The sequence below is a fragment of the Pseudorasbora parva genome, chromosome 14 (assembly GCF_024679245.1).
Source record: "Pseudorasbora parva isolate DD20220531a chromosome 14, ASM2467924v1, whole genome shotgun sequence".
NCBI classification, from domain to species: domain Eukaryota; kingdom Metazoa; phylum Chordata; class Actinopteri; order Cypriniformes; family Gobionidae; genus Pseudorasbora; species Pseudorasbora parva.
The window spans coordinates 3,619,739-3,645,505 of NC_090185.1; the positions used below are offsets into that span (position 1 = coordinate 3,619,739).

At 39.4% G+C, this 25,767-nt stretch overlaps 1 protein-coding gene across 2 annotated transcripts; it reads right to left on the bottom strand.

Annotated features, from left to right (window-relative positions):
* Positions 1-396: 396 nt before the first annotated feature.
* On the bottom strand, positions 397-25,767 carry pak2b (p21 protein (Cdc42/Rac)-activated kinase 2b). Of its 2 annotated transcripts, none has more exons than XM_067415228.1 (15): positions 25,529-25,767; positions 22,564-22,726; positions 16,477-16,583; positions 15,092-15,239; positions 12,256-12,287; positions 10,552-10,671; positions 9,411-9,549; positions 9,259-9,322; positions 9,142-9,190; positions 8,946-9,058; positions 6,493-6,610; positions 6,249-6,348; positions 4,843-5,039; positions 3,023-3,160; positions 397-1,358 (listed from the first exon to the last, which is right to left on the bottom strand). In XM_067415228.1, exons 2-15 carry the CDS (start codon positions 22,697-22,699, stop codon positions 1,272-1,274), a joined length of 1,548 nt encoding a protein of 515 aa, XP_067271329.1. In that variant the 5' UTR covers positions 22,700-22,726; positions 25,529-25,767; the 3' UTR covers positions 397-1,271. The 2 variants fall into 2 exon arrangements, with proteins under 2 accessions (XP_067271329.1, XP_067271327.1); XM_067415226.1 differs by having other exon boundaries at positions 22,564-22,835.

A 25,767-nucleotide genomic window follows, 5' to 3' on the forward strand; every position in this document is an offset into this window, starting at 1 on the left:
GGATTTCCTTATGACTTGTGAAATTAGTAAAAGAAAACAAATAATAATAAATAAATTTAAAAAAAAGTCCACCAACATAAACAATTCAAATTAATGTAAAAATAGTAATTGACAAATATTAAAGGTAAAAAAAATGCTTCAAGTTGACATCCCTATGCAAATTAACTCTGAATCACCTAAAAAGCAAATAATTGTATAAATAATTATAAATCCATAATTAGATTAAGTTTTAGGTGCTTACGCTTAACCGTAACATTCGTGAAAGGCTACTAAACCCTTTTAAAGAAAAAATCCTTACATTTCAACACATTAATTTAGTTCATATTCACATAGGCTCAAATGGTGCTGCATGACAGAAATGACCCCATTAAATCAGGAGAAGGTTTAAACAGACTATAAAAGTTCCCTAGAGAGAGTTTATTCTAATCTCAAGTTTCAAGTCCTCTTTTAATGAAGAACAAGAGATGTACACAATGTTGCAATGACTGTATTGTTCACAGAATTTGCAGGAATCCGGCTTTTACTTGCAAAACAAGTGACTGAAAGGCATAAAAATAGTTATCAATTCTTACATCATGACTTATCGACAACTGCATTTACTTCATAATAAACTGTTAGTTACTAAAACAACAAGAAAAGTGTTCATGTACACAAACATACACATCTACGTGTCCTGCTTTCGGTTAACTAATGCTACGCTTCTTCGAAGTATGTCATTTACACATTTCATCACATGAAAGTTTTGTCTCAGGTTAGAGGAAGTTCAATGGCAAAAATCTGCCTCTTTAGATAAAGTATAAAGGTGTTTGCTGGAATAACAACAAAGGCACGAGTGACTACAAAAAATCATTCACTGCTCGCAGTTGGCGTGTATCAGTAAGGTGCTCCTTCCCTTCGAGGTCAAGAACAGGAGTAGGCTACACAGTTTTCAGTCATGATTCGGGCTACAGAAATCACCATAATTGACTTTGGTCATCAACTATGGAGCATACGAGGTCTATAAGAAGCCAAAGAGTGGAAGAGTTCATACATAAAACACAGACAAAGTCCCACAAGAATCTAATGAGAGCAGGAGGACATCTAATTGCCCCCAATACCACAGCGGCCAATACAGGTTTAAAAACAGGCGAAGACCCAAATGAAATGCTTGGAGTTTCTTTTTTGGCAACATTGATATGTTGTTGACACACTGGTAAAAACACCTGGCACAGATTTCGAGAGTGTTCAGCAATCCGCTGCGCTAGCGGGCACAGCTCGTTCGGCGCGAGAGGCTAGCGGTTGTTCTTCATGGCGTCCTTGGCAGCCAAAATGAGAGGAGTGAGACTCGAGAGAGGTTTGGCCAACTTCAGGAAGGGGTGCTGAAGACGACAGGTTTGATTAATAAACAAGTTCACACAAGTCATGCTATTCATTAAAGGGTTCGTTCACCCAAAAATGAACTGTCTGTCATTAACTCCTCTCCCTAATGTCGCTCCACACCCGTAAGACCTCCGTTCATCTTCACACACAGTTTAAGATATTTTATATTTAGTCCGAGAGCGTATGCGAGTGTATGCACACTATACTGTCCATGTCCAGAAAGGGAATAAAAACATCATCACAGTAGTCCATATGAGACATCCGTGGGTTAATTAGAGTCTCTTGAAGTAGGGATGTTAACCGATTTGGCCGATGGTTGACCGTATCAACGTTAACCGATCAAAGTTGTCGGTTAAAAAAAAAAGTGATCTCTAAATTAGGCTATTATAGACAGTGGACTAAACGCTGCTACAGTTAGCCGTCTCATTCTAAAAACTTTTAGTGTGAAGTGAACAAATCCCTCACACTCAATTTTTCATAACTCGCCTGTTTGTACTTAATAAACCAATAAAAAACATTTGGCGCGAGGTCACAGCGTTTGGGTTTGCGCGCTCACATGGTTTGCTAAAAGTAAACCGGCTAAAACCCTCGAGGTTAGAGCCCGGGCAGACGACAGGATGAAGCGTCATTCCGCTTAAGATGGGCTTACATTTGGAAATATATTACATCTACATTTCAGTGGTAACACATACGGTGTTGATCATCATCTTTCTTTATTATCGTTAGCACTACCTAGAACTAAAGTGGCGTCTCTTCGGAGCTGTCATTTTCTTAAACGAGCCGCGGCAATGTTTCAAATGAGCTTCTAAGGCTAGACAAATGCCTTTATTTTCAACGCGATCACCCAAACCATTTCGAAACTAAGGAGCCATTGTCCTCCGATTACAAACAAGCTCCTCGGCGCCGCGTCTGCGGGACTCATGTTCCGAGCTGTAGAGGATTTTAAAAAAGGCAGAGAGATCATAGAGAGATGCGACAGTTGCGAGATTGCAGGTGCGGCTCGCGGCTGTTATTTCAAATAGCGCAGCATATTTTAAACTAATCGGTTAACCGGTTTCAACCGGCTAATAAGGCTCGGTGGTCAGGTAAAAGAAAATGTTTAGTTTTCGCCATCCCTATCTTGAAGCATCGAAAATAAATTTTGGTCCAAAAATAACAAAAACTAGGACTTTATTCAGCATTGTCTTCTCTTCCGCGTTTGTGTTCAATCCTCAAATAAAGATTCAAACGGTTATGAATCAGTGAATCGATTCATGATTCGGGGGGGGAGGAGTTAATGACAGACATTTCATTTTTGGGTAAATTAACACTTTAAAGGGATAGTTCACCCAAAAAAGAAAATTCTGTCATCATTTACTCACCCTCATGTTGTTCAAAGCCTGTATGAGTTTCTTTCTTCTGCTAAACACAAACAAAGATATTTGGAAGAATGTTTGTAACAAAGCCGATAGAACAATCATTCACTTCCATAGTAGGGGGAAAATACTATGGTAGTGAATGGTTGTTCTCTCTGCTTGGTTATAAACATTCTTCCAAATATCTTATTTTGTGTTCAGCAGAAGAAAGAAACTCATACATGTTTGGAACAACATGAGGGAGAGTAAAGGATGACAGAATTTTCTTTTTTTGGTGAACCATCTCTTTAAATCGCTAGTGCGATTACCTGCAAAAGCTCTTTGCTTCCACCCCTCTTCTCCACGTCCATTTCCAGACAGCGACCTAGGAAGTCTCGGAAGATGGGCGACAACTTTTCAGGACTCTGCAACTCTGGAGTCCCATTGGTGGCAATCAGGTAGAGTGCCTGAGGAAGAAAGAGTTTGAGATTTTAGTTGCATTGTCAACAGACCCTCGAACAACTTGTTGGAAAATCAATGACGCCAACATTAGTGTTGTAGTACTCGAGACCGGTCTTGGTCTTAAAGGGTTAGTTCACCCAAAAATTTAAATGATTTCATTAATTACTCGCCCTCATGTCGTTGGACACCCGTAAGATCTTCGTTCATCTTCAGAACACAAATGAAGATATTTTTGTTGAAAGGCTTCAATAGGCCTCCATTGGCATTCAGTACATTTGACACGATAAAGTCGTTATTTTGATTTTTGTGCACACAATAACTATTTTCGTCTCATTGTAATATTATTGTCCAGCCGCTGTAGTGAGATGGGCTTTGTGTCGATGTGTTTAGGGCCTTTATGGGTCTTGCGAGTGGGAATGGACTGAATGCCAATGGAGACCTTTCTGAAGCCTTTCTCAGCTTTACACTAAAATATCTTCATTTGTGTTCTGAAGATGAACGAAGGTCTGACGGGTGTCCAAGGACATGAGGGGGAGTAATTAATGAAATCATTTTCATTTTTGGGTGAACTAACCCTTAAAGACCATTTTTTGAAGGTCTTGGTCTAGTCTCGGCCTCAACCTCATTTGTACTCGCTCTTGTCTCGGTCTTAGAGGACTCGCGATTTTATCTCAAGACCAGTCAAGACCACAACAGCTGGGATATCACTAAATTGCTGGTGCATTGTCTGATTTAACTTCATTAATGTGATTTGATATAAAACATATACTTAAAATGCAATCAATAACTTCTTTGTAATGTGATTTCTTTTGTTTATGTGCTGCCGGGTTCAAAATCAGCGCAGCATTGTCTCAAAAATGCCCAAAATTTATATAAACGGCAAAAAATTCTGAGATTTAGTTTATTTATATAACATAGAATATAATTAAGCCATAACACAAGAGCAAGAGAGCTGTTTTCATGAATATAAGCATGATTGCAAATTATATCGATTTATTTAAAACGTTCAATAAACAAGAAGTTAATATTAAATTACAAACTGTGTCTTTGCTAATTCGGTAACGTTTCGTTGCTAAATCAGTTGGTTTGAACAAATCGGTTGAATAAATTATTCCGTGATTGTTAAATTATTTTAATGTTAAATTAATCTTAATTAATTTCTGATGGTGTAATTGTACCAATTCAGATGCAACTTATTGTCAGTGATGATTGGAAACAGCGCTGTAGCGCCTTACTATTCTAATTACATTTATTCATTAAATATAAGTAATTTTTCAGACAGAAGGGCTTGTTATGGATCTTTTAGATTCATTTAAGGAGTGCTGGTCTGCTCTGGTCTGGTCTGGTCTTGACTCGATCTCGCCCTGCCTTGGTCTTGCTCTTCTCTTGGTCTCAGCACAAACTGAGGCCGGTTGAATAAACCACTTAGACTAGTCTTAAAAGTAAGTCATCTAATTTTCTTTAAGACTGGTCCTAACTTTTTAAAATCAGTTACATAAAATGGTAGATCGATTCAATTTGAATTAGAAAAGTAAGACTGGCTACATTTTGACTAATTGCTAATTGGACAAATTAGTGCTTAAGACACAGCCTTAACACAGTGGCTAAGTTTATGCAACTAGCCCCTGGTCTTGGTCTCGGTTGGTCTTGGTCAAGGTGGTCTTGACTACAACACTAGCCAACATACCCTCAGTGGATTCTCATTGAGGTACGGTGGTTCTCCCTCCACCATCTCGATGGCCATGATGCCCAGGGACCAAATGTCGACTTTGGGTCCGTAGGCTTTGCGCGTCACGACCTCCGGAGCCATCCAATATGGCGTTCCCACCATAGTGCTCCTCTTACTCTGTTCAGGAGTGATTTGGGCACAAAATCCAAAGTCCGCTGCAAAGGAGACAAAAGAACGATTAGAGGCGGTTCATTTCATTCATGACTTAAGGTCTTAAAGAGTCAGTTCACCCAAAAATGAAATTGATTATCAACTCCTCTCCCTAATGTCGTTCCACACCTGTAAGACCTCCGTTCATCTTCACACACAGTTTAAGATATTTTATATTTAGTCCGAGAGCGTATGCAAGTGTAGGCACACTATACTGTCCATGTCCAGAAAGGGAATAAAAACATCATCAAAGTCGTCCATATGAGACTTTGTGAGGAAATCCTCAAATAAAGATTCAAACGGTTATGAATCAGCGAATCGATCAATGATTCGAATCGATAATCTCACGTGATTTCAGCAGCTAGACATGCATCTGAATCATGAATCGATTCGCTGATTCATAACCGTTTGAATCTTTATTTGAGGATTGAACACAAACGTGGAAGAGAAGACAATGCTGAATAAAGTCGTAGTTTTTGTTATTTTTGGACCCAAATGTATTTTGGATACTTCAAGAGACTCTAATTAACCCACTGATGTCTCATAATGACTACTTTGATTATGTTTTTATTCCCTTTCTGGACATTGACAGTATAGTGTGCATAGACTTTCATTGAAGGAACATAAAAGCTCTCGGACTAAACATAAATATCTTAAACTGTGTGTGAAGATGAACGGAGGTCTTACGGGTGTAGAACGACATTAGGGGGAGGAGTTAATGACAGACATTTCATTTTTGGGTGAACTAACCCTTTAAGGACTTAATTTAAGGAGCAAAATCCATTAAAAGGTTACTTCAGTGATTTAGCATTAAGCTTTGTATTTCGTCTTCATCGAGGAAATCATAGGCCCTTATATTTTAGGCTAGTTTGCCTCACACTTCATATGCAGGGTGAAAAACTTCCAAAGAAATGTTGAGATGATGAAGCTGGCTGTGACATGAACGTCTATCATTGGTCTGTTTGCACATCAATAGAGAACAGTCTGTTTGCAGTTTCTTTAGTCATCTAGTTTAGGCTCAGAAGAGCTCTACTGTTCAGAACGAGCTGCAAAACAACCCAAACATGACACTTTATGAGTCTAAGAGAACCAGGTGTGAAGACACCTTTCAGCGAGTTTCCTCCATAATCAGCATCTTTGTTCTGTGATCTAACTGAACTTCATGTTTAATGTGGTAAAAACCAGAGTGCTAGCATACAGAAGGGAGAACATACTGAGCTTGACAGAACCGTCCATTCCCAGAAGCACGTTGTCACTCTTGATGTCTCGATGAATGACCTGATTAGCGTGCAGAAACTCCAGTGCTTGCAAACACTGTGAGATAACAGAGGAAGTTCATTAGTTAAGCGACTTGGTTACTTCCTGTTAACATATACCCTTAATTTAGAACACCGTTCAGTTGTGCATTAATCATCAGGCTTTCCCCCTAAACCTAAAGTAGCAAATTTGGCAACGCACCTCTCGGCACACAGCAGCGATCTGAGCCTCGTCCATGCACGTCTCAGTTACGACATCCGTGAGCGAGCCGCCAGCCAAGTACTCCATCACGACGAACAGCTCCTCACCTACCAGAAAGCTGTAGCAGACACACAATTAACCAGAGGTGGACAGAAACTAAGTAAAGTTACTTCAGTACTGTACTTAAAGGGTTAGTTCAGCCAGTAATGTAAGTTGTGTCATTAATCCCTAATGTGGTTGGCCAGCCGTCAGACCTCCGCTCATCTTCACACACAGATGAAGATATTAGTGTTGAAATCCGATGGCTCAGAAAGGCCTTCATTGACACCAATGTCATTTCCTCTCTCAAGACCCATAAAGGCACTAAAGACGTCGCTACAAAGCCCATCTCACTACAGCGGCTCTACAATCATTTATGAAGCGGCGAGAAGAGTTTTTGTTCGCAAAAAAACGTAATAACGACTTATATAGTGATGGGCCGATTTGGAGACAAAGCTTCGAACCGTTATGAGTCAGCGTATCGTTTCATGATTCGGATCGCCAAAGTCACGTGATTTCAGCAGTTTGGCACGCGATCCGAATCATGAATTGTGACCGGAAAAGAGGAACCGGCGCAGACGACTATGGCATAATAAAAGTCTTGCTGCTTGCGAACCGTGTTTCGAATGTGTTTAACAATTGCCCCAGTGGCCTTGCTCAGCTCCTCAACACTCGCTCCTGCTCTGCTTCACACTACAGTAACATTAATAATCACATGATTTCTGCCCGAGTCCTATCCTGATTGTTTCCCACCGGCTGTGAGGTGAAGACAAGCCTGCAGCACCCCTGTCAGAAACTGAAGCTTTCGTGCCTCGATCGCCCCCCGGTGGCCGGTCCCAGTATAGCCGCCCCTCTGTGTTTTCTAATGGACGCGAGGCAAACTAAATAATAAAATTACACCTCAAATATTTTTTCCCCAAAGTTAGTTTATGTCACTGAAGGCAGTTATCAGGACGATTTCATTTCAAGTGTTGTTTTTAAAATAAGTTTAGTTTTACTTAGTTATTTGATGCTATAACAACGGGTGTCTGACGACATGATTGACGGCTTCTCTGAGTGAAGTTGTCACTGAGGCACTAACGGACTTTTTTCAGGATTTTTGGGAGCAGATTGGAGCTTTAGCTTTAATTTCTACATTTCCATAACTGATTATTTTACACCAACATAATTCATTGTTCTGCATCTGTGAGAGTGTGGGCGGGCTTTTGATACCGCGACTGTACTTCCTGCTCTACTTCCTGCGCAACTCCGGTCCCGAAATCGCTACTGCGCAGACTCGGTCCCAAGATGTCAGCGCCGTGCAGGCCGCCTGAAAGCTTCAAATATGGCAAGCGGAAACTGATGATGTCGAGTCGTCCATATTTTTTTACGGCCTATGGGTGAAGACAAGCCAGCAGAATCCCTCTCAGATACTGAAGCTTTCGTGCCTCGATCGCCCCCCCGATGGCCGGTCCCAGTATAGCCGCCCCTCTGTGTTTTCTAATGGACGCGAGGCAAACTAAACAATCAAATTAAATGGTAAATGGACTGCATTTATATAGCGCTTTTATCCAAAGCGCTTTACATTTTTGCCTCACATTCACCCATTCACACACCGACAGCGAAGTCAGCCATGTAAGGAGCCATCCAGCTCGTCGGGAGCAGCTGGGGTTAGGTGTCTTGCTCATGGACACTTCGACACTTGGTCAGGTGGAACCGGGGATTGAACCACCAACCTTCTGGTTTGTAGACAACCTACATGAACCACTGAGCCACTGCCGCCCCAAATTACACTTCAAATATTTAATTTGTAAATATAATATTTATTAAGTTAGTTTGTCACTTAAGGCAGTTATCATCACGATTTCATTTCAAGTGTTGTTTTTAAAATAAGTTTAGTTTTACATAGTTATCTGATGCTATAACAACGGGTGTCTGATGACATGATTGACAGCTGAGACTGACGGCTTCTCTCAGTGAAGTTGTCACTGAGGCACTAACAGACTTTTTTCGGGATTTTTGGGAGCAGATTGGAGCTTTAGCTTTAATTTCTACATTTCCATAACTGTTTATTTCACACCAACATAATTAATTGTTCTGCATCTGCGAGAGTGTGGGCGGGCTTTTGATATCGCAGCTGTACTTCCTGCTGTACTTCCTGCTCTCTACTGCGCAACTCCGGTCCCAAGATGTCAGCGCCGCGCAGGCCGCCTGAAAGCTTCAAATCTGCCAAGTGGAAATGGGTGACATCGCGCCGTACATATTTTTTACGTTCTATGGGTGAAGAACACGTCCCAAGATTCTGCGCTCAAACTTGCCATCATCAAACTACGCCGTTGTTTTGAATAGGCGACCTCTAACGGATGGAAAAGCTACATAGTGCAAGCCTTTAAGATCAACTTTATTAAGGTCAAGTTGACTTTATGGATGTTTACCTGTCTAAGAAGTTGACAATGTTGGGGTTTTTCAGCTCCTTCATCACGAGAATTTCATTGATGATTAGCTCTTTCTTGGGCTGCTTCTGCAGGTTGATCTGCTTGATGGCCACCTGAGAGACAGAAACACGTTGAGATGACGAGTGTGTGGAAAAACCAAAGAGACGCAAATCCATTTCTCTCTCTTTTGCATTACCTCCTGACCCGTGGCAACGTCGATGGCGGTGAACACCGTTCCCGAAGCTCTGTGGAAAGACAGTTATTGGTCTCAATCCATGAACATCAACATGTTGTGCAACATTTTTGGACCTACCCTTGTCCGATCTTCTCATAGCGTGTGTATTTCTTTTTTGGATCTCCAATGCTGACGATGGTTCCTGACGAAGAACAGAGGACATTTTTCGAGTCTCGCAAAAAAAAAAATATAATTCAACCGCACAAAGAACGATGTGTAAAGTGCCGTACTGAGCTTGTCCATGATCTCTTCGTCGGTCATCTTGCCCTTTTTGGGTCTCTGTCGGTCAGTGGCCTTCGACGCGACCTCTGTGTCTGGAGACGCCGCGGGCGGAGGGAGGGGGTCGATGACCGATGGTCGAGTATATACCTGAAACCATTATAAATATTAATAAAATCTGTAATATTATCTCAAAAGCCCCGTTTCCACCGAAATTACTCTGAACAATTTGTACCAGGCTGTAAATATGTTTTATTCTGCTGTAAAGTTGAGATTTTTAATTACCTCAATTACCACTTTTCCACCAAGGCAGTGCGGGTGCTAAATTGGAGCCAGAAACTAGTTTCAAATCGGTTCTTTGTGTTTCCACAGCCAAAGCACCAGCTCCAAGCCAGGAATAATTGTTCTGAAGTAGCACCAAAACATTGCTGGGCTAGAAGTAAGAACCGCTTGCATCACCGTTTTTTAAATAAAAGCTAATCAAGCTAACAGCTGCTCGATTGTAATCTCCATCTATACAAATCATGGAGAGCTGCACGAATGCGTTGGATTCGCTGCGTTTTGATGCCGCTGTGCAGCCCGATCGCGTGTCACATCAAAGTACAGTTAGCGCTAACGACTCCTTATGCTTTTGGATCGTTCACGCGGTATTTTGATATCATGCGCGGATTGGTCCACGCATCGCCGATGCATCTCGAACAAGCCTGGTGTGTATGTATTTCCCGCTGCCTCGCTAGCATTGCTAAAACGCTAGCGAGAAAGATGAGATGTATACAGTAACGTAAGACCTATAGCGCTGTGGTGGCTCTCTAGCCTGTGGAAAGCCAAACCGGTTCTTAAAGGCTCTCAATTCGAGCCAACTTAGAACTGACACTAGCACTGGCTCTGAACTAGCACTCGGTTCATTCTGGTGGAAAAGGGGTAAATGAGATTCTGCTCCAGTCCCTAGTGGCCAGTTGAGGAATTGCAGTTTATATTGCATCCGTATTGGCTTCAAGAGAGATCGCGGGAGGTTGCCGCTTGGTCGAAACACACCAAAGTCCCTAGTTCCTGGGGAAAGTTCCCGCGGTGGAAACGCGGCTAATGATAACACTGGTTTATATAGACTACTCTAGTCGTTTTAGGTGAACTATTCCTTTAATGGCTTCTTACGCTCTTAGTGTGCTCCGGTCGGGGTGCGACGACAGGTGGTGGCGCCTCCTCGTCATCATCGTCTTCTTCATCATCCACCGTTTTGATTGGGGACGAAGGCTCTGGTGTTTTTTTGACAGGCTTAGGTTTTAGGGATGAAAAGCAGTGCGATTATATTCGGAAAGGAACCTGACCTGGTTTAGTCAGTGTTTTTGTTAGTCATACCAGGGTTGTTATAGTTAACTAAAACCAAAACCATAAAAAAGCCTGTGGGTTCACACCAGACGCGACTTGCACAAAAAAATTCATTTTGAGTTTACTCGCTTCATCCGCGTGAAACATTCACTTCACAACAGATGCAAATTTGTGTCGTGGAAGGGACTTCTGCCAGGCGGCTCATTTCGTTGTGAAATGGCTGACATGGATTGTTTTTAAATATGGCGACTAAGCTCAATTTGCTTTAGCTAGCTTGAGCTCAAGGCTAGATTATTGTAATGCTCTACTGGGTGGTTGCCCTACTCGCTTAATAAACAAACTCCAGCTAGCCCAAAACGCAGCAGCTCGAGCTCTTATATTATATTAGTCCAGTTTCTATAAAGGTTTCTACAAAGTATGAAGATGTATCTTACAGCTCCGGGTATCCACATATGACTTTCTCCTCATTGTTGGCACTACTGGAGCAAGCTCCTGATTGGTTAACACTCAATTCACGCCGCCTAATTCACATAAATCAAGGCGCAAAATGACTATTAACGTCTTCGCATTAACTAAACATGTAAATCACTCGTACTAATCGCTTCATTTGCGTCTGGTGTGAACTGGAAATAAAACAAACATTAACTTCAAACAGAGTAATTATATCAGAAACTAAAAACTAAAACTACACCATATAAAACATTGTTGCTTAAAAAAAAAAAATTACTGAAATAAAATGATTCCAAAATATTAAATTATAATTTAGTTTAACTTAAATTACTAAAACTGAATTATATGTAGAATAAATGTATAAAAAGTAGACGTTAAAAAAAGAAGAAAAACGTAAAAATTGAAGAAAAAAAACTACACATTAGATTTTTTAAACGTTCATTTAAAATTATTAAGTATTAACCGAAAATAAAACAATAAAAAAACATTTTTGTTACTTTAAATAAAAAACATTAACAGAAAAGATATTTTTAAAAATTACTTTATTTCAGCAAGTTTGACTTAAGTACTAAAAATGTATAAAAACTATAGACAAATAAAAAATATACGTATAAAAACGTTTATAAAAAAACTATTATGATACATTACTTGAAATAAATTACGTTTATATCAGGGTTATATTTAACTAGTTTTAGTTAACTATAACCCATAAACTTAAACCATAAAAAAAGTGTTGCTTTAAATAAAATAAGGGTTAAACTTACTTTAAATCAGCTAGTTGCCAACATTTTATTTTCATTATATGAATTGACTAAAATAACTAAAATGTATAAAACTATAAAATTACAGACTTAAAAAAAATGTATTTATTACAATGCATTACTTTAAATAAATATTAATTTAAAATAATTAAGTTAAATTAATTAACTGAAACTAAAACCATTAAAAACATTTGTTGCTTCAAATAAAATAAACTTTAACAGAAATAAAATGTAGCATTTTTATCTTCAGCTAGACAAAGTCACTAAAACTTTAAAATTGAAATCAAAACGAATTGTGAAATGAGCTAAAATAACATACCGATTGTTCACCAGAGGGAAATCCGTCCTTCTCTGCACACAAACAAGTGGAGAAAAGCATAGCGGTCAGTACGACGTGACGTGCTAATATCAGCATCACACACACACGCGCACAGGCAATAGAATCGCCATTGGCTTGTAAATTTTTTAGTTTAGCCGCCATACTTTATTATATTATATTACACTATTTAATGATAGAACTTTAGTAATTAGCACTACAACAGTTGTATGAATGCATATGTCATTTAACCGAACTGGTGGTGGTGCTTAAGATATTATTGGTGTTTCTGTAAAAAAAATAGATAATAGTAATATAATAATAAGTTTGACTGAAGTTGGATTGATGAGCTGCTGGGTTCATGAATATTAATCACGTTGACCGCATGCGCTCAAACTGATTGGCTGAAATCACAACAGGGGCAGGAAAAGATGAGCACCAGCCAATGAGATTGCCTATTGCGCATTAGTCCCGCCTAAAATTACACTTAAAAGCGGAGTAATTCTTAATGAACTCTGGTAATTTGACAGGAAAATACAACAAAGAATATCGTTAATATGTAGCGCTTCGATTCTGCGTGATATGTCAGACTCTCACTCGTGTGTTTATTTGTGAGCGGTATGTCGTCAGATGAGCTGAAATAACTTATTCTTAACCTCTAACACACACTGGCGAGTAAAATCTTAGAATTTATTAGCCAATGGCTAATGATATATATTATTTAGTCACACAGGGTGAACATTTACTCGCATTGTAGAGGGTTGTGCGCACACGCGCACCCACACACACACACACACAGGTTTGTTTTTGTGAAATGTGGAAACATTCCATGGGCGTAATGGTTTTTATACAGTCCCTGACAAAAGTCTTGTCGCTTATCTATTTTCTAGGAAACCTGATATTAACCTGACTTTTAATTAATTCATTGGTGTTAGAAATAGCTCATATGAAAAGCTAAAACCCTCCCAAATGATGTTTAATGCACTGAAATAAATAAGTTTCACAGAAAAAATATTTATCATTTAATCAAGACAGAAAGGTCAAATTTTGGCAAGACAAAAGTTGTCGCCTATAAGGAAATTGAACAAATTTACTGCGAATACAAAAATATGTCAGCAAATTAAGTTGTGGTGCTGTGAGATCCAAATTTAATATCTTGTATGACTTCCATGAGCTTGAAGGACTGCATCCATGCGGTTTGGCAAGGATTCATACAATTTATTGATGAAGTCATCAGGAATAGCTAAGAAAGCAGTCTTGCATGCCTCCCAGAGTTCATCAATATTCTTTGGTTTCGTCTTCCATGCGTCCTCTTTCATCCTACCCCACATATGCTCAATGATGTTCATGTCTGGTGACTGGGCTGGCCAATCCTGGAGCATCTTGATCTTCTTCGCCTTGAGGAACTTTGATGTGGAGATGGAAGTATGCGATGGAGCACCGTCCTGCTGCAGAATTTGGCCTCTTTTATGGTTGGGAATAAGAGGTAGCTAAGATTTCTTGGTATTTTAGACTATTGATGTTGCCTTCCACCCTGCAGATCTCTCGCACACCCCCATACTGGATGTAACCCCAGACCATGATTTTTCCACCACCAAACTTCACTGTTTTCTGGGTGAATCTCGGATCCATTCGGGAACTAGTAGGTCTCCTGCAATATTTGTGGTGACTGTGGTGTAATTCAACTGAAGATTCATCTGAAAAATCCACCTTCTGCCACTTTTCCAGCGTCCATCCTTTAAGCAGGCTGTGGGCCTTGGCAAATGCCACACGGTTTTTCAATTGTCTTTTGTTTAGTGCTGGCTTCTGGGCACTGATTCGACCTTGGAGGCCATTTCGAGACAGAATCCGACAAACTGTTCTGGTTGACACAGGGACTTCAGGTGACCAGGTCTCGTGGAGCTCTGCTGCAGTGGAAAATGGGCTGGCCTTGGATTTTCGAGCCAACAAACGGTCCTCTCGAGCAGTTGTCTTGTGGGGTCTGTCTGACCTGGGCTTGTCAAAAACGTCTCCAGTGTCTTCAAATCTTTTTTTTATCTTCTGTACTTGACGCTGAGACACATTGAAGGTGTCTGCCACATCAGCAGTGGATCTGGTCTTCAGCCTCTTGATAATCAAAACTTTAGTCTCAGGGTGAATCTTAGGCATGTTTGCAGAGGTCTAGTTGCAGTTGATGTGAAGGTCTAGCGTACTGGGGTTCTTTTTATACACACTTGAGACCTAATTGATCCATTATTAGTCACAGGTGAAGCTCATATGACAAGGTGACAACACTTATGTCTTTGCAAAAATTGACTCAATGGGCTTTACCAAGCTGTGAATATTAGAATACTTTTTGAAAGTTTAGTTTTTCACTGAAACATTATCACAAAAGCTGGTGGGATTAAAATGAGCCATTTCTTGTAAAAAAATCTTGATTAGAAATATATTTCAGCGGCACTTTAGGTCAATTTGTACACAAGCGACAAGACTTTTGTCAGGGACTGTACTGTACAAACCATATTTTCTATCCCCTTACACTGCCCCTAAACCTACCCATCTCACACACACACACACACACACACTAAACCTATCCATCACACACCACACACACACACACACACACACACACACACACCCCTAAACCTACCCATCACAGGAAACATTCTGCATTATTACTTTCTCAAAAAAACTCATCCTGTGTGATTTATAAGCCTTTTGTAAAGTGGGGACATGGGTAATGTCCTCATATTTCACCCTCTCCTGTAATACCGGTGTCATACCCATGGCATTATACACATCTGTCCTCATTTTCACAAAAACATGCCCCCCACACACACACACACACACACACACACACCTGAGGAGAAGCTGAGGTACTTCTGCCGGCTGTTGCCCGTGGAGTCGTAGAACTTCAGGACGTCCAGAACGGCTTGCGGGTTCTTCTTCTGCTCGGACTTGGTGATGTTGGAGGTCTGCAGTAATCGGGCCCACTGCTCCGGCATTCCCTGCGCGACACGGAGAAAGCCAGAATATTCCCAGACGTTTCAAACAGTGCAGCTTGTTCAGGTCAGGCAGCATTCAAATCTTTTTTTATGCATCATTTATTGTTCACTTGCACTTCTTCTTCTTCTTCTTCTAAGATGATCATGCAGTGTTCGCGGAAAACTAGGCGAAAACAATCCCATAGGCTTAACACGGGCACGGATTTTGCAAGATCATGTATCCGACTGAGAATGTCACAGAGACGTGTGGATGTGCTCTTTTGAATAATTAGGGACGTAACAATCTCATATCTACACCCTAGAAACCAGTTACAGCACCCTAGCAACCACCTCATAGACTTCTGAAAAAAAGATCTTAATCAGAATAATCAACAAATGGGTGGCCTCTTTTGACTCAAACTTTTCTTTAAATATCCAAATACACACCCAATCTATTAGTTTCAGCCAGGTAATTGTCTTAACACACCCTAGCAACAATTTACAGCACCCTAGCAACTGTACGGCAGAATGAATTGGCTATATCTCAGCAACAGAACATTATAAAGATACAGGGATTGGCTATTTTGACCCTAACCACCCTAACAACCACCCAGAACACCCTAGGAATGCCCTAGCAAAAGCCTAGCAACACCCAGAAAACACTAACATACACCCGCGAGAAACACAACAGTATTTATGTTATTTTTTACCTAATATCAGACGAATCTCATCTAGTTTTCCCAAGCGATTACTTCAGCCGAAGAAGGTCAACATCCTGGCGTGAACATTTACATAGATGCCTCATTTGACTGATCCGTGCAGGCCCTAATGAGGCATCTATGTAAATATATATCTATGATCGCGCCGTTATTTTGACCTCACTCAGTGGAAAAATAGCGAATGGGAACACTAGATGAGATTCGTCTGATATGAGGTAAAAAATAAAACAGACACTGTTGTGTTTCTGGCAGAAAGCGATGGTTTCGTGTCTTAAGACATCAGTGTGTCTCCACGAGCCTCAGGGTTTAATATGGATTTGTATGTGTGTGTGTTTTTTACTCATAGAAATACACCCCATTGACACGCATTATACGAGCAACGGCTGAGTTAAACATCTTCATTTGTGTTCTCCTGAAGAAACAAACACACACACACATCTCGGACGCTCTTAGGGTCAGCAGATAAACATCACAGCCTCATTTTTGGCTAAACTATCCCTTTAATATTCATTAGTAAAGCACTTATATAGACGTGTACTAACCGTAAACTCGCCGGTGACCGCGTCGAATCCCACATGGATGGTGTGCTCGAAATCTGAGGGCGGCGAGATCTCCGGTCGTTCTTTATCTCGGTCTTTCCTTCGGCCACCTGTCAGGCAAAACACACACAGCAGTTCATCCCAGAGTCCTGCACAGTTCCATTTTTGGAGACCCGTCCGCCTCGCCCGTACCCGCAAGGTTTAGCACCTGATCCGATTCGAGACCCGTGAAAATATCCAAATTAAATCCGAACCCGCCTAGACCTGTTAATATTTGGCCCGTTACCCGATCCGTGCCTACGATAAATCACACGCGATAAAATCATTCCAATTAAAATGCTTTATTTTTTATCTTGCACCTCTCTCAACATCAACAGCATCATGAATGGGCTAATGAAACAGGCAAAAGTGCCTTTAAAGACTCGTTGTCAACAATTTTATATACTCCACTCACCAACTTTACTTTTACTTCATCAATTGCTACTCCTGCAATCAGGGCTTGACATTAACTTTTTTGCTCACCAGGCACCGTGGCTAGTGGTTTTCCAAAGTTACTAGCCACTCAGCATTTTCACTGGCCACAATTTTGCGGTTTGGAAATTACATTGTATATGTTTAAAGTTGACTTTGGCATGCTTAAATTACTTGATTTTGAGTCATTTTACTTGATTTAGAAGATTTAAAACCCTCTCAAACTTTCAAAAGCAGAGTGACCACCCAAATCAAGACTACATTATATATCAGCTGTAGGGGTGTAACGGTTCACAAAATTCACGGTTCGGTTCGATACGATACACTGGTGTCACGGTTCGGTTTGGTATGTTTTAGATACAGCAAAAAGAAAAAATTGGCAGAAATTACCTTTTTTATTATTTTTTTATTAAAACTAACAAAGTATGATTTTTTTTTGTATGATTTTACCTATCTTCTATGTAGTTACAGGAATAAGACATTAGCTCTTTACATTAGCGCGTGCGGTGCGTGTTGCGTTGCGTGTGCGTTGCAGGAGCCCCACACCCTGTAGTGCTTTCACATATGCTGCGTTTGCAGTCCGCAACTGATCCGCTGTTGCATATCACAAACACAGCATTTATTCATTATTTTTTATTTAAAATCCAAAAGTTTTTGCTGAACATGCCTCGTCAGAATTCCAATTCTCTTTGTTTGCTCTTTAATAGAAGTCAGGTTACGTAGGCTATTACTTTTAAACATTTTATTAAATTCATTTATTCATATTTATATACTTTAGATTTAGCTCACACAAGTGCCAAAACATTTAAACATAGTTTATAGCCTTAAATCACAAACATTTTAAATTAGAAACTTACAATAGTCTATTCAAAAACAGCCGACTCTCGTCTTTTCTTTCGTTTTTACACCCTTTTAAAAGAAATCCTGCAGGTCAAAAATAACTTTGCTTTTCACCTCCAAGAAAGTACGAGTGCTCTCCATTATGGCACTTTTTTTAACCTAAATGCCAGGTAAGGTGTCGTTTTGTTGCTTAACTTGAGAAAAAAAGCCATGTGTTGACTTTGAAACAAGAGTATATTTTAAATGATATGCATCTGTGGTGAAATTACTAGATTTTCGCGTCAGTACATGTTTATTTTAATGCGAACAATGTTCTATCACTTTAATGCAGCAACGCAACGCAGCGCAGCGCAGCGCAGCGCAGCAAAAAATAGACTCGGTACGAAAACGATCCGTACACTGCTGCAGACGCAACGCTCCTGGAACGAACAGACGGACCGCATCCGCGTGCAGTGTGAAAACTGTCACCCGTTAACATGGGTACGGGAAAAAATACGCACCGCACACGCACTGCAGACGGAGTTTGTGTGAAACGGGCGTTAGGTCTCATATCCGCGGCTATAAATGGACCACTCACCGCGGTGATGTGTTTTGCCATTTAAATAAGTTGGAAATGTCTGTCTAAATGCTGCGGGGATAGTTTGTGGGATAGTTTGTGGCTGTTTCTCCTTTTTATCGTCTTGTTGTCGGCGTAAAGACAACAAGATCGTCTTGTTGTCGGCTTTGACTTACATGACATGAATTATTCCCGCTGCTGTACCATCAGCAAATGCGACAGACTGTTGTTTTTTAATCCATCACTCTTGCCAACACCATCATAGCTTACAAATAATCCAAAGTTCACCCAAACACCAGACCTGTTGGTTATTGGAGGATCTTCTATTTCTGGTTTGTTAAACGCAATAGCCATTTTGCCACGAGCATTCAGCGCGTAGCCTACTGAGTAAGCGAGCACCTGACTGAGCAGCCTAAAACATATTTGGTGTTTTTTTTTTTTTCCTTTCACTTCGGCGGTGTCAGGGGCATTGCCTATTATGTCGTTTTGGTTATTGGGCTACCTTGTTGAACGCATATTATTATATTTCACACACTTTTTTATTTTCCAAATCGAATTAATTAGTCCAAGAACCGTTCGGTACATAATGCGTACCGTGTACCGAACCGAAAGCCTCGTACCGAACGGTTCAATACGAATACGCGTATCGTTACACCCCTAATCAGCTGGGATTTGCATGTGGGCAAGGGCTGGACAATTACAGCAAATCACACGTGTGTGTGTGTGTGTGTGTGTGTGTGTGTGTGTGTGTGTGTGTGTGTTCTATCTCCATGGAAAAAAGTTTCATTTATTCATATCAAGAGGTGGCCAGACTGGACCCCGATGCTTTTAATAAGAGGTGTTTATTCAAGCGACACAATAGATTCTATTAAAACTTTGCACTGAAGACGATTTATCTTTTGTCGACGCGCGTGCAACAGCGAACTGAGCGCTCGGAAACAAACGTAAACTAGATAGTGCGCGTATCCAGTGCACACGCCGAACACGTCTTTCCGCGCTCATTGCCAAAGGAGTCCTTTGAAAGGCTCGCGTACATCTGTGCGAGGCAGAAAGGAACGAAGAAAGTGAAGTATATCCGCGGCTTGGCAGTTGTGTTTCCAATTTGATCTTGATCTTTAGAAATGATTGGGAAAGTGTAACTCTCGCTTGTCGTGGACGCTACTGCACTACTTGATCAACATAAGTGCTTCGCTACTGAAAAGCTATTTGATCAAGAAAACAGCGACGCTACCATCAAGCTACTGAAAAGCGTAAGCTTGTAGCGTCATTACATTACTGCCCAACACTGACATGGAGAACTGATTGCGCGTGACAGAGAGAGAGAGAGAGAGAGAGAGAGAGAGAGAGAGAGAGAGAGAGAGAGATCGAGAGAGAGAGAGAGAGAGAGAGAGATCGAGAGAGAGAGAGAGATCGAGAGAGAGATCGAGAGAGAGAGAGAGAGAGAGAGAGAGAGATCGAGAGAGAGAGAACGAACGCTTCTGTTGTGTCATTCAGCGCGATTCCGCCTATCCCGCCTTCACTAACTGCAAGTTGAACAATAAAGTATTGTAATTTTGTGATACGACAGTCTTCGCATTTCATTTGGCTGTATGCTGAAATTATATTCAACCCGCCAAAGTGGCTAGTGGGAGTGGCTGCCGTACCCGCCACAGCTGAAATCTACCCGGTGTTAATGTCAAGCCCTGCCTGCAACGCTCACTCCATCTGGGCTACGAGGCATCAACAAAAGTTGCACCGTCGCAGTGGTGGTGACGTGATGGGTCAAATGGCATACTTGTTGCGTGTGTGTGTAATGGTAATTTGGACATAGTAATTGTAATACAGTATGCTCGGGAAAGAAGGAGGCGGGAACCGGCGAACATTTAAAAGTCTTTAATAGAAGTGTATGTAAGATGACCAAAACTGGTACTGCAATCACTATCCCATCTCCCCTGACTCGAGGTTGCCAGATTGGCTGCAGGATCAGCAGAACGTTTGTAGATCTGCAGCTGAGGTAACTAGAGCAGATCTGGCAACCCGGATGCCCAAACACTTCTAAGTTCGTGATTGGTCGATAGGTGGAGGGCGGAGCTTCAGGCCAAAACACGTCATCATCAACATCAGCTGAAGGCAACAACAACTTTATAATGACAATATCCTGGTCGGACTACTGTTGTCAGTGATAGAAGTATTTAAAAATTAACATGATTTCTTAATGTCTAGTGACATATCAGCGCCATTTTGGTACGTTAGTCGCGTTAAGGATCGCGCTGCCCATCTCTTTGTCAGAGATATTATGTGGAGAAATCAAAACAATTGAGCAGCGATATAAACTCACAGAAGAAACAAACTGGGGCAAAACTGAGCTTTTTGTAGTTGTTGATATTTATGATTTATGATATTGTTAATAACACAAGTCGACTTTGCAGTCGTGAATTGTGTTGCATGATTGCTGTAGCCTAGTTCACTAAACAAGTAGCCTAATTAATATTAAGTTACTTACATTTTTAGATCCAAACAACCTTTTTTTGTTCCATTTCACCGATGAAAATAGTTCTAGAGGAAAGCAACACTCAGCGCGGTGTTTTGTTACTGAATGATTCAGTGATTTGAATGAATCATTTGAATAAACGACTCAATGACTCGCTCATGAAGACGAACACTTGCTGCCCCCTATTGGCGGTTATGTTTAAAGTATGATTGCATGTTTTATTTAGATCATCAATCTTATAACATTATTTATTGCAGCTGTATTTTTTGCAGTTTAAATGATTTAATTTGATTGGTAACAGCCTATAGTGTCTTTACTATTATAAATGAATTCATTAATCAAATGTAAGAATTTAACATGAAAGATGATGCATACATTTAATACGATTTTAAAAAATGGCCTTTATTAAATTAAATAACGCCCTGGGGTGAATATCACAAATATGCAGATTTAAGTCGGCCGATGTTGAAGCTGACAGAACACTGATGAGAATATTACAAACAATCAATATATGTAGACCACCAATTTAACTTAATTTAGTTTAAGTTGATATTTACAAGAAATATTGTAACTGTTACTAACTTTTAACTGCTTTAAAAAGCACATTATTTGTTTAAAGTGTTTGCAAACCATATGTTATTGCACTTTTGTTCATTTAGCAGCACTTTTGTATTCATTATTGAATTTTGCGCATATTGCGATTAATCGAGATTAATCACAGAAAATCATGCGATTAAACATTTTAATCGTTATCCAGCACTAAATAAAACAAACACAAGTCAACGTCAAATCCAGGTCTGGTGATCTCTCGTCTTTTATTGGTGTCGCTTGTCCTTATATGCTTCTCTCGCTCGTTAACCTCGCCACATTGCACATTTTTCATCCGCACTACCACCCGCCTGCACAGAGTTCATTATCCGCCCGCATCCCCGCCCGTGAATTTTATAAATGTCACAATCACCCGTTTTAGCCACTTTTATGCGGATACCCAACCCGTTGCAGGACTTCATGAGCATCTAAACTCAGCATGAGCGAGGTTCACTCTGACCCAGAGAACATGCCTCGTCTTTGAGACGCCAAGCCAAGTGTGAACCGAGAGGTGACGCATCAACGGAGACCTAGAGTCACACACACAAGTCATAGCCAAAGCGTGTTTTACTGCTCAGTCTCGGTCTGTGGGTTTGACGACGCGAGAATACGAAGACTGGGGTAAAAGGCACTTTAACTGCAAATGTGACAAACGGTTCATTTAAGAGGAGACACTAAAAATAGAAGCACACTGAACCCTGGACTAATTGGCAAATACTAGTCTATGAAGTTATTTTCAAACTGCACATTTTAGATGAAAATGTCACGTTTTTTGATAATTTTTTTGTCGATTACATTTTTAAAAGTATTAGATGGCCAAGACAACGCCTCAAACTGGTTGTTGTCCTCCTCAAACCATTCCTGAAGCATTTGTGCTTTGTGTCAGGAGCATTATCCTGCTGGAAGAGCCACAGCCACCAGAATACCGTTTCCATCAAAGGCTGAACATGGTCTCAGCAATGCTTAGGTAGGTGGAGCGTGTCAAAGTAACATCCACATGGATGGAGGACCCAAGGTTTCCCAGCAGAACATTGGCCAAAGCATCACACTGCCTCCGCCGGCTCGCCTTCTTCCCATAGTGCATCCTGGGGCCATGTGTTCCCCAGGTAAGCCACACACACACACACACACCCGGCCATCCACGTGATGTAAAAGAACACCGCACCTTTCTCGGCTCCGGAGAAGATGGAGATGATCTTGTTGCGCTTGCGCTCCTCGGGCACGGAGGGGAGGGGCTTAGAGCTGTGATTGGCTGCGAGCGCGTGGTCCTTCCCGCCGCCGCTGAAGATCGTGCTGCTCATCCTCACAGGCGGAGCGGGCGGCTTGTCCTCCAGATCCCCATTATCACACATGGTCCAGGACGAGAGGAAGATAAGAGGAAAGAAAGGAGGAGTGGGAACGTTTGCAGGTGGAGATAAAGAAAAGGAGGAGTTAGAGCTGGAAGAGCAGAGGGAAGCACAACGGAGAGATGAGCGACGCACACGCAACAGACACACAACAGCACACAAACACAAAACATTCTGCCGCTCCCGTTTAATGCTGACACCTGTAATTATCACTAATTATGCAGAAATATTCAAGGAATACGAATTTTAAATATAAATATTTTGCATTGGGAATCATTTTTGGACAATTTTATGCTTGTTAAATTAAGAAAATTGTGTCAGAATAAATTAATAATAATAATAATAATTTAATAATACTAAAACAATATTAGAGAAAAATGGAAAAGATGATTTTTAGGACCGTCATTACTATTTTCTGCTTGTTTATCATGGAAATAGTGTCTATATCAATTAATAATTATCCGAACAACAATTATTACTGTTAAAAATTTTATATAAATAGGGAAAAATTAAACAAAATATTTTACATCCAATTATCCAGATGATTTTTAGGACCAGCAGAACTATTTATTGTATGCTTGATATTTATTTATTTTTAAAGTAAAAAATGAATTATTAATAAATATTATAATAATATAACTAAGTAAACTAACTTTTTTTTTTTAAATATACTTTTAATTTATACAAAATATAATTTCTTGTTTAATCTGTTTGCTTAATTATAACTGAAATAATAAATACATATTAAAGAAAAAATAAATAAATAAATTTTATATATATTTATATAAATTTATAAAAAAATATTTTACATAAAGAATATCCAGACGATTTTAGGACAATCATAAACATTTTATTATTATTTATCATGAAAATGTCAGAATAAATAAATAATTGTCCTAAAAATTATTACTGATAAAAAAAATTATATAATTAATATATAATTATATAATTAAATTAAATTATAAATTAATATAAATGGGCAAAAATATAATGAATAAATTAATATTTCACATACAAATATTCAGGCCCATTTTATGCTTAATATTTATTTATTTTCAAATTAAGAAAAATGAAACAATTATTGCGCTTAAAATTAACAATAATTAATTAGTACTAATACATAATAAATGTTTAATTTAAAATAAAATTATATTTTACATAAAGAATACAATACTGAGATGATTTTAGGACCATAACCATTTTATGCTTATGAAAATAATGTCAGAATAAATTAATAATTGTCCTAAAATTCACCAATAACTATTAGTATTAAATAAATAATAGATTAATATAAAATAAATAATAATAATAAATAATAATAATAATAATAGATTAATATAAAATTATTGTCCTTAAAAGTTAACAGTAATTTTATCTAGTACTATTAAAATAATAATAATAATAATAATAATTTATATAGTAACAAAAACAACTGTTTAAAAAATTTATGCACAATTTAATTTCTTGTTTACAGTTTGTTTAATTATGAAATTTAGGTCAAAATTAATAATTGTCCTAAAATTCAGCAATAATTAATAGTAAATAATAAATTAATATAAGAGGGAAAATAAAACATTATTTCCCTTAAAATTAACAATAAATAACAAGTACTATTAAAAAATTATTAATAATAATAATGTATATATAATAAAAACATTTGTTTAAAAACATAAGTTTGAATGTAATCCATGCACAATATAATTTATTGTTTCTTTCACCAGTTTGCTTATGAAAATATCAGAATAAATGCATTATGATAGAGTCAAATTAATAATGATAATTTTATGAAATAATAGCAATCAAAACGTAAAGTAAGATTTTCTGATTTGTTTTAATGTATTACTTGATTTTTTAGTAAAATGTAATGACATGAGGCCTGCCCAGAATTCATCAAACCTTAAATACAATACAGTCTTCAACTAATTACATGCTTTATTGATTAGCAGTGTTTAGTAATCCTCAATAAACCCGGCGCGACGACTCCAATCTGTTAAATATTAATATTCTTGTGTAATCACGCCATCCTAAATAAACCCGTCTCTTGTGTTATACCCAGAACTTTCTAATATTCAGATCTAATGTGATTTCTGACCTGTAATGTTGGCAGAATAATAATCCTCCACTGTGTGTTAATAGGCCAGAGCAGAACTGAGTCTGGTTTCTCTCAGGTTTATTTTTCTCCTCATGCCCTGATGGAGTTTGGGTTCCTTTGGTCGCCTTTGGCTTGGCTTGCTCAGTTGGGGACACTAACATTATGAAGTTATTCAACTAAATATACAAATAAAATGAATGAATTAGGTCTTATTTAATTCTATAAACTATAATACTGATCTGCCAACATTGTCTCTCTATGATAAATTAAAATAAGCTGATAACATCACTGTTTACTCCAGAACGACTGTACAGCCAAATCTAATTCTGCTGCAATATTATCCTGTGAAGCTGCTTTGAAACAATCGTCATTGTAAAATACTATATTAATAAAGTTATTGATATGTTTTGCCATGAACACAGACAGGATTTGCCCCAGCAAGCTGAAGCACAACACACAGGCAGAGAGAAACCTGATACAGAAGCAGTAACGTTAAGCTAACTATAAACACACACAGACATATGCAGAATATAATAACAGAGCCTGTCTCAATCCCTAGCGAGCTCCCTAAATAGACAGCACTGGAAGAACACCATATAGCCGGGTTACAAGGCCCACATATGCAATCTATGTAGGCAGCTCTCCAGGGTTTGAAACGCGGCCAGACAATCTCGGGTTTTGTCGCCACTCACCTGTGAAACTGAAGCCAAACTTCACTTTAAACCGCTCGAACGGGCTCAACAGGGGCCGCTCTGTCCGGTAAAAGGCCCGGGGTCACGCTTAAGCCCCGTGCGGTGATTTCTAGCCTTTTATCTGCTGAAGACGGGGCTATTTTTTGTAGTTTTTTGTGTTGGTTTGGGGAAGGGGAGGCGCCCAGCAGCGTCTCTTTCTGCCCTCGCCTCGCCTGCTGCTGCAAACAGCCAGCGACCGT